At 51.6% G+C, this 9,483-nt stretch overlaps 1 protein-coding gene across 1 annotated transcript; it reads left to right on the top strand.

Moving 5' to 3' along the window:
• The first annotated feature begins 910 nt into the window (after positions 1 to 910).
• KRT16 (keratin 16, type I) lies at positions 911 to 3,816 on the top strand. The gene is made up of 8 exons (XM_006774374.2): positions 911 to 1,508; positions 1,976 to 2,058; positions 2,202 to 2,358; positions 2,446 to 2,607; positions 2,699 to 2,824; positions 3,073 to 3,293; positions 3,400 to 3,455; positions 3,575 to 3,816. The coding sequence occupies exons 1-8, from the start codon at positions 984 to 986 to the stop codon at positions 3,664 to 3,666; spliced, it is 1,422 nt and encodes a 473-aa protein (XP_006774437.1). The 5' UTR covers positions 911 to 983; the 3' UTR covers positions 3,667 to 3,816.
• The last annotated feature ends 5,667 nt before the right edge of the window (positions 3,817 to 9,483 follow it).

Raw genomic sequence — 9,483 nt, 5'->3', positions numbered from 1 at the left:
GAGGGGCATCTGTGCTGGCAAAAATGGTGGGGGGCTGAAGGAGCTGGCGAGGGTCAGAGCTGGCCATCGGGGAGAGGGCAGAGGGGTCCTTCATGTGTGTTCCTCTGTGGCTGGTGGTATGTCCTCCTCTTTCACAGATAGAAACCCCTGGTACTCAGAGGGGCTAAAGGACTGCCTATGCCATGCAGCTTATAAGGGGCAGAGCTGCGGTTGAAGCTGCCACCTGGCCAGCTCCACGGGGCGGGCTGGTGCCATGGTGCACCCCACTTCTGGAGGTTTTAGGGGCTCAAAGCCAGCCTCCAGGAAAGAGAGAGAGATCGAATCTGTGGAACTGGAAGGGACTCCAAGACCACTCGGCCCAGCCTGGTCACTTTGCTGAGGGGAAACAGGCCCAGAGAGGGCAGGTGAGGGGTCTCAGGTCACACAGTGAGCGAGGCAGAGCCAGGCCAGGAACCATCTCTCCTGCCAAGAGCCGGGCGTGTAGATCCCCACGGCTGCATCCCAAGGGGGCCCTGGGCCCTGGGCCGGCATGGCTGCGGCTGTCCCTGTGGGGCAGGGAGTCTTCAACCGGCTGACTCACCGCCCGGGGACGCAGCCGACACAAAGCCACCTGGGCCAAGGCCCTGCTGTCCCCTCGGGCTCCGGGAACAGGAGCCGATTCCTGCCGCCCAGCCTGAGTCACCACCGACCGGCTTTTGTGTGTGTTTTCTCTCGGCCCCACACCCCCAAAGCTGGGTGGGAACTCGAGCAGCACAGCAAAGTGAGTCGACCCCGGGCTGAGTAATCCGGAGCGGGGAGTTGGACGGGACCTGAAGTGATGAAATCAGAGGGGAACCCGGAGTCAGCAGTTGGGAGGGCCCCGCCTCCCCAGGGACATATAAAGGTGCCCGGGCTCCAGGAGCCCCGCATCCTCCCTGCCTTCCTGAGCACCTCTCTCTCTCTTCTCTCTGCCAACTCGCTCACTCACCTCCCTCCTCAGCACCATGACCACCTGCAGCCGCCAGTTCTCCTCCGCCGGCTCCATGAAGGGCTCCTGCGGCATTGGGGGTGGCTCCAGCCGCATGTCCTCCGTCCTGGGCGGAGGGTCCTGCCGGGCCTCCAACGCCTTCGGGGGCATGTCCTCCTCCCGCTACTCCTCCGGGGGGGCCTGCGGGCTGGGAGGCGGCTATGGCGGTGGCTTCAGCAGCAGCAGCTTTGGTGGAGCCCTGGGTAGTGGCTTTGGTGGAGGCCTGGGTGGTGGCTTTGGAGGTGGCTGTGGTGGTGGCTTTGGCGGTGGCTTCGGTGCTGGCTTCGGGGGTGGCGATGGCGGCCTCCTCTCTGGCAATGAGAAGTTCACCATGCAGAACCTCAACGACCGCCTGGCCTCCTACCTGGACAAGGTGCGCGCCCTGGAAGACGCCAACGCTGACCTGGAGGTCAAGATCCGTGACTGGTACCAGAGGCAGCGGCCCAGTGAGGTCAAGGACTACAGCCACTACTTCAAGACCATCGAGGACCTCAGGAACAAGGTGGGTGGGCCAGGTGGGTGGCTCTGGTGGGTGGAGCATTGAGAGAGGTCATGGCTGCAGCGGCTCTTAGAAAACCACTTGCCAGCATCTCCATTTTACAAACAGGGAGACTGAGGCTGGCCTGGGGGCAGTGGCCAAGGGCCACTCAGAGAGTTGGTGGACGGGGGTCCTTTTTCAGCATCTGGGTGTCTGAGCTGGGCCTGGGACCCTAACTCTCTTATTTCCCTGCATGCTCAGCTTCTCTCAGAATCAGGCCCAGGATGGGGTGATGGGAGGGGTGGGCGCATCCCCTACACACCCTGAGCTGGGTGGGAAGGCACCCCAGCTGGCTGGAGAAGCAGAGAGCCTGACCTGCCAGCCAGGAAAGCCCCATATGTGGGGACACTTCCCTCTCCCCTCTGTGTTCTTCACCCCTGAGCAGCAGGATCGTGGCTAACGCTGCCTCCCGCCCTTCGCCCCCTCTGCAGATCATTACAGCCACCATTGAGAATGCTCAGCCCATTCTGCAGATTGATAATGCCAGGCTGGCAGCTGATGACTTCAGGACCAAGTGAGTCTCTAGGTGGCTGGGCTGAGGGCCGAGAGCAGAGAGCAGGGGGTGAGCAGTGGGGCTCTCTGTCCAGGGGGACCAGCCGGGCTTGAGCCTCAGAGACCTCATGGATGCAATCTGATGCCCTGACCTTTGTCCGCCAGGTATGAGCATGAGCTGGCCCTGCGCCAGACCGTGGAGGCCGACATCAACGGCCTGCGCCGGGTGCTGGACGAGCTGACCCTGGCCAGGGCCGACCTGGAGATGCAGATCGAGAGCCTGAAGGAGGAGCTGGCCTACCTGCGAAAGAACCACGAGGAGGTGAGGTGGCTGCTGGCAGTGCTGGTGGGGGGCTGGGTCAGTGGGGTATAGATGCTGAGCTGACTCCCCCTCGCCATCCCTTCCTAGGAGATGCTTGCCCTGCGGGGTCAGACTGGCGGGGACGTCAACGTGGAGATGAATGCTGCCCCTGGCGTGGACCTGAGCCGCATCCTGAACGAGATGCGAGACCAGTATGAGCAGATGGCAGAGAAGAACCGCCGAGACGCCGAGGCCTGGTTCCTGAGCAAGGTGGGGCTGGGCCCTCGGCCCTCCTGTGGGGCTTCCCAGCTGGGGGGCCGCTGGAGTGCCTCACACCTTCTGCTCTTTTTTCCCATCTCAGACCGACGAGCTGAACAAAGAGGTGGCCTCCAACAGCCAGCTGGTGCAGAGTAACCGCAGCGAGGTGACCGAGCTCCGGCGGGTGCTCCAGGGCCTGGAGATCGAACTGCAATCCCAGCTCAGCATGGTATGAAAACCCGGCCCCGCAGCCCCCAAGTCCCATACAGTTCCACCTCTCTTTCCCCAAGAGTGGGGCTGAAGGGATCCTTGTACCCACTATATAGATGGAGAAATGAAGGCCTAGAATGGTGGAATAACTTTCCTCCATGTTGTCTGACCCACCCGTAGCCCACGCACCTCCCAGAAAACATGCCCAGAGACCTGTAGGGGCAGCAGTGACCACCTCCAATGACTCTCTTGTTTTCTCACAAACAGAAAGCATCCCTGGAGGGCAGCCTGGAAGAGACCAAAGGCCGCTACTGCATGCAGCTGTCCCAGATCCAGGAGATGATCGGCAGCGTGGAGGAGCAGCTGGCCCAGCTGCGCTGTGAGATGGAGCAGCAGAACCAGGAGTACAAGATCCTGCTGGACGTGAAGACCCGGCTGGAACAGGAGATCGCCACCTACCGCCGCCTGCTGGAGGGAGAGGATGCCCAGTGAGTGGGGGCCCCTGCACCCCCTCCCCCCAGTCTTACTCCATAGACCCTTCAGCCCCCTGCTGCTCCCAGCACCTCTAACTGCTCTGCCTTTTCTCCCCCACAGTCTCTCCTCCTCTCAGCACACGTCATCATCCAGCCAATCCTATTCTTCCCGAGATGGTAAGACTCCTGAGGGTCCCTGGCATTTCAGAGCCTCCAGTGCCCCCCCCCGCCTTTTCCCTGTGTGGGGCCAGCTGAGCTCCCGGAGTCCTTCTCACCTCATCTCTTCTCTCCCACAGCCGTGTCCTCCTCCTCCGGCCGCCAGACTCGACCCCTCCTCAAGGAGCAGGGCTCCTCAAGCTTCAGCCAGGGCCAGAGCTCCAAGCACTGAGCTGCCTCTCCCAGAACTTCCTGCCCGCCCACCGGCCTCACCCCGGAAGGCCTGGGTCAGGCCTCTGTTCTCCCAGCGCAAGTCCCAGCTGTCTCCCCTTCCTCTCCGCCGGTGATGGGCTAATAAAGCTGACTTTCTGGTTGATGCAAACATGTGTGGTCTCTGTCCTTGAACGGATGAGAAGGGAGTTAAGGTGACTCCCAGGGGCCTTCTGGGACCTCAGTCTGAGGGATACGAGAAAGAGTGAAGCTCGGAGGGGTTTGTAGGGTCTTCCCGGGAAACCTCCATGCCATCGTGGGAGTGGGAGGAGAGAGACAGGGTGGGAAGGAGCGCGCACATGCCAATAGACACCACGTGAGGCATCTACAGAGGTTCTTTCCTTAGACCTTCCTAGCAACTCTGTGACCTGGGTGTGGTCACAGACACAACCCTGGGGTTCAGAGAGGTTAAGTCACTTGCATGAAGTCACGCTGATAGTGACACGATTGAGGTTCCCAGCCAGGTCTGTCTGGCTAAAATGTCCATCCATGACAGTTTTACCAAGACCTTTGAGGAATTCACACGCAATACAGAACATTACAAAATAGACTGTTAAGGTAACAGGATGGCCCCAGGGAAGATGACGCCACAGATAATCATCACCCGAGCTTCTCAGGGCCCATCTTAGCGAGCCTTTCTTTTATACCACCCTGTCCCATTCGGTATTTTAACCACAGACTCGACGGCTTGAGCTCTGAGCTTGATCCCTTGTCACCTCACCTTTGCACACAATGGCTTTTCTGTTGGATGGTGGGAGGGTGAGACTCTGCCTTGAGGATAGTGCCCATGGTTAGAGCCTTTCTTCTCCCCACCTGCTCCTCCTCATCACCCCGTCAACTCCTTCCTTTCCCCCCTTCCCCTCAGCTAGTACATTTTGTGTTGTGAGCTCCCTGGGAAATCTCTCTTCTTCATTCCCCAAACCACTGCCCCATTCAGACATCTTCCTCTCTCCCTAGAACTGGCCACGGCCTACTCACCAGGGCCCCATGCTATCTATCTCTCCCACCCCCATTTCTGCCCAGCGATCTTCTAACAAAATGTGGTCAAGAAGAGGAATAAGGATGTGATCAGGGCTCCTCTGCTTAACCACTCATGATGTTCCTTTTCCCCTTCGATGCTTGGCGCTTCCTTCTCTCCCTGCTTTGCCTCCGTTCCGCCCTTCCCTGCCCTGTTCTTGTGAGTCAACCATACCTGGCTAATTGCATTGCCCCACGCCTCTCACTTGCTGTGGATGCCTTCCCTATTCTAAAAATTTTAATCAAACAAATCAAAGTTATGTGTGTATAACAGAATAAAACCTTTTATAAAAAAAGAGCCATTTCCCCCCAAAAAAGGAAAAAAAAAAAGAGCCAACCCAGTTTGTGTCATAGACCTCCATTCCCACCTCCCACTTTCTTAGCTGTGACTTTTGGCATTTGCCTCCTTATTTTATTTTATTGTGATTAGTTTTTAATCCTCACTCGAGGACATGCTTAGAGAGAGGAAGGGGTGGGGAGAGGGAGAGGGAGAGGGAGAGGGAGAGAGAGAGAGAGAGAGAGAAACATCAATTGGTTGCCTTCCATACATGCCCAACCGGGGATCAAACCCACAACCCAGGTATGTGCCCTGACTGGGATTTGAACCGGCAACCTTTAGGTGCACAGGATGATGCCAACCCTCCTTATTTTTAGACAACAGGCTTAGACTAGCATTTCTTGATTTTTTTTTTAAGTTTTAGTGTTTAATGCTTGACTTCCTGCTATGAAGGATAGGGACTTACTAAGCTCTCTTATACAGCATTGCAGCCCACTTCTTCCTCACTTTCCTTTTCCCCCCATCTTCTCAATATATTCATATTTTCATTAGATAAATGTTATAATGTTTATATTATTATGACTATTTAAATACTAGTCACAGTCAAATCATATTTTATACTATATTAAATTTCCTTGGAATAAATATCAATTTGTTTAGGTTTTCTATGTACCTATCACTAACTTATTCTCTCATTCACTGTTGGAAGTATAAGTCTCCTCTTCATATATTGAACACTGCCTATTCCATCAATTTCATCTTTTCAAAGATGACCCTTCTGGAGCCCTCTGTCCCCCTGCTTCGGTCTATCTGTTTGCTCTCTAGGCCTGCTGTCACCCTGGAATCTCCCTTCACTGTAATCTGGGAATCTCTTCTTTCTGTGTTGCATCCGTTGTTTTCTGGATCCCATGTCTTTCTTTTTCTTTTTCTTATTTCCCCCTTCATTTTAGTGAAGCACATTTTCTAGTATTTTCTGAGAAAGGATTCATAGCACTTTTATGCCTGAAAATATGGCTAATCAACCCTCACTACCCTCACTCTTGACTGATAGTTGGGCAGGGTATGGAATACTAGTCTGGAAATAATTTCCCCTCAGCATTAGGAAGGTATTGTTACACTATTTCCTGGCATCTCAATAGTGTTGCTGTTAAGTCTAATGCTATTTTGATTATAGATTCTTTGTACGATCCTATTCCTATCCTTTTCCCCAGAACTTTTGGGGTCTCCCCTTCCTTTCTAGCAGCTGAACTATCACGTGTTGTGTCTTCACTTATAGGACTGGGCACTTGGCAGAATCTTTCAATGTGGAAACCCATGCTTTTCAGTTCTGGGAGATTTTCTTGAATATTTATTTGATGATTTCCTCTCCTCCATTTTCTCTGCTGTATCTTGTAGAGACAAAACATAAACCCTTTGGCCCGGCCAGTGTGGCTCAGTGGTTGAGCATCGACCTATGAACCAGGAGGTCACGGTTCGATTCCTGGTCAGGGCACATGCCCAGGTTGTGGGCTGAATCCCTACTGGGGGGCATGCAGGAGGCAGCTGATCCATGATTCTCTCTCATCATTGATGTTTCTATCTCTCTCCCCCTCTCCCTTCCTCTCTGAAATCAAGAAAAATATATTAAACAAACAAAGAAATAAACAAAAACAACCCATAAACCCCTGTGAAGAAGTACAACCTCAAAGCAGATATGTGAGTTTCCCCTTTAATAAGGGAACCAGCTTTTCCATCCAGAAATGCCTTGATGCCTGGATTCCTCAAACGAGATTTAAGTCCCAAATCAGACTGCAATTTGCTTGTGGCTGGCCTTCCCCACTTCCTGAGTTGCTGGTGCTGAGGTGAGGAGGTTGAGTGGCTCTCGAATGTTCCTTGTAACTTGTCTACTTCGAACACGCCCTCAGATTCTTTATGCTTGACTTAATGCCAAGGTTTGTGAAATATTGTTTCAGATAACTGCGTAAAGTGCTGAAACAATGGCCCGAGTGAGAATTAATGATAGCCTGTAAAGTCTACCTGCTGATGCAAATGAATTAGTGCTAAGCTTGTAAGCTTCTGCTTTCTTTGGGCCCATTGTTCTTGAGAGCTATAAAAAGCATACCATGCCTCCCTGTCTCTGAGATAAGGGATTTCTTGTTTGCCTTCCCACTGCGATTGGTCGGTTGGTCGGGTCGGTCTTCTGATGACTCCCTGAAACAAACAGGGTGTTTTGTTGACTCCCTGAAACAAACAGGGATGATGCTTTCCGTGTTGCTCGTCCCCACAGCCCTTAGGCAGCGCCCAGCCCCTAAGGGACACTCAGAAATGTTGGTGGAGTCAAACCAGGGGTTTGGTGTAGAAGCCGCTGTTCTTGCTGCTCTCCACGAAACCTTGCTAGAAGCAAATTTCTTGAGAACAGGCTTCTTTGGCTTCCATGTGCCTCTCATCATGTGGGTACCAGGCTGCCACTGGGGTTGGTATTGAGGAGCTTCTGTGGAAGAGAAAGCAATGGAGGGACAGAGTCCGGTCTGTGAGAGCTGAGGCTCCGAGCACTTGGAGCTCTTTATCGGGCGGGCCTTCCAGACAAAGTGTGTGGTCACCACCGCGGGCTGATGTAGCTTTGCGTCCTCTCTTCCCCCAGCTGTCCAAGACTCCTGAAGGGCTTTGAGTGAACTTGGGGCAGGGGGTGGGGAGTGGGGAGAGGTTAAAGCAAAGATGGCTATTTAGGGGCGTCCATTTTGGAGTTGGCTCCCTGCTAACTTATTGCTGGGATCCCAGCATCTCTGACTTCCCCATGATCATGGTATTGTTGCACATAAAACAGATATGTTTTGGTCCTTCCAGTTTTTATCTGCCATGCGAAGAGCATGATAACATAAATGGAAATGGAAAAAAATAAACGCATTCATCCATTGTTCCGTCCCCTGAGTTTTTCCTCTCCCAGGCTCTTCTCTGGCCCCATTATGTGTGAGTTCATGGCAAAGGTGAGTTTCAAAGACCTAAGGGGCTTCACGATTAGATGAATAAGTTCAAAGAAATAAAAGACCAGCATAAAAGACGCAAGTGCCATTATTCATATGGGAATGAAAATGGAAAACAAAGCGACTGCCCATCAGTACTGTACAGTGGAGTCAATAGGGGTCCACTCATACTATAAAATCTTCAGCCGCCATCACAACCATACATTGGAGCTATGTCAGAAGAGATTCCTCAGGGTCCGGGGGAGAGGGGAATACAGGATGCAGGAAAGCACACATAGGATATTGATCTCACATGTGAATAAACAAAACCAGTCTCCCAATTATGTAAATGCATTGTGTGTGTGTGTGTGTGTGTGTGTGTGTGTATAATTACACAAACACCCAAAATATGAAAGGGTATGCATGAAGTTCTTAGCATGGGTTACCTCAGGGCTAGGGTGGGAGGCTGATGTGAGTGAAAGGGGTAGTAAGGGGAGGAGGGGAATCCAGAAAACACAGGAAAGGAAAAAGGCGGGCACACACATTTATACATATACGTGCAATTGTGTATGTGTCTACATGGACAAAGAAAACAAACAAAAAAATTTAAAGGCAAAGAATCAGTTAATTTGTTGAATATCACATTGAGTTCCTAGTTAGAAACAGATCGCACACATTAACATCCTAGACCAGTGATGGAGAACCTTTTGAGCTCGGCGTGTCAGCATTTTGAAAAACCCTAACTTAACTCTGGTGCCGTGTCAAATATAGAAATTTTTTGATATTTGCAGCCATAGTAAAACAAAGACTTATATTTTTGATATTTATTTTACATATTTAAATGCCATTTAACAAAGAAAAATCAACCAAAAAAATGAGTTTGCGTGTCACCTCTGACACGCGCGTCATAGGTTCGCCATCACTGTCCTAGACTGTCAATTTCATAGAGCTGTATAATAGATTTTCATCGTCTTAATAATCTTCCAGTATACAGTTCAGCAGTGTTAAATGCATGCACATTGTCGTGCAATAGGTCTCTGGGGCTTTTTTATCTCGCAGGGTTGAAACTCTATTCCCATTAAACACCAATTCCCTCTTCTCCTTCCCCCAGTCCTTGGTAACCAGCTTTCTACTTTCTGTTCCTATAATTTTGACCGCTTTAGGTACTTCGTAGGAGTGGAATTGTATAGTATTTATCCGTTTTTGCTTACCACAGTGTCCTCTAAGTTTATCCATGTTGGTTAGCAAGTGGCACTATAAAATAGATTTAATTCACTTTGTATTTAGATAACAGTATGACAACACAAGTCAAAATGATACCCAGAAGAAAAGCACTAAAACGAAAGCAGGGTCACAGTCCCTTGCAGAAGGTAGTGCGAAATAGTAGTGGGAGGCAAGAGGTCGCCCTGGTGTTGAACTCTGAGCACGGCGTTGGGCCCGTTCCTTCATCTCTTTGCATCTCGGATACCTTGTCTGTCAATGTTGGGTACTAGTATCTACCTGAGAGGGCTCATGTGAGCATTAAAGAAGATGAAATGTATACAGG

This window comes from Myotis davidii, unplaced genomic scaffold (assembly GCF_000327345.1).
Source record: "Myotis davidii unplaced genomic scaffold, ASM32734v1 scaffold327, whole genome shotgun sequence".
Taxonomy (NCBI): domain Eukaryota; kingdom Metazoa; phylum Chordata; class Mammalia; order Chiroptera; family Vespertilionidae; genus Myotis; species Myotis davidii.
Note: the sequence above shows the minus strand (reverse complement) of the source record. Positions and strands in the feature narration are given on the sequence as shown.

Excerpts from the sequence above, each read along its gene's own strand:
- KRT16 (XM_006774374.2), top strand. The coding sequence starts at position 984 with ATGACCACCTGCAGCCGCCAGTTCTCCTCCGCCGGCTCCATGAAGGGC. Across the intron at positions 2,608-2,698 it reads AGGCCTGGTTCCTGAGCAAG|ACCGACGAGCTGAACAAAGA; the intron begins GTGGGGCTGGGC and ends TTCCCATCTCAG. Across the intron at positions 3,456-3,574 it reads ATCCTATTCTTCCCGAGATG|CCGTGTCCTCCTCCTCCGGC; the intron begins GTAAGACTCCTG and ends TCTCTCCCACAG.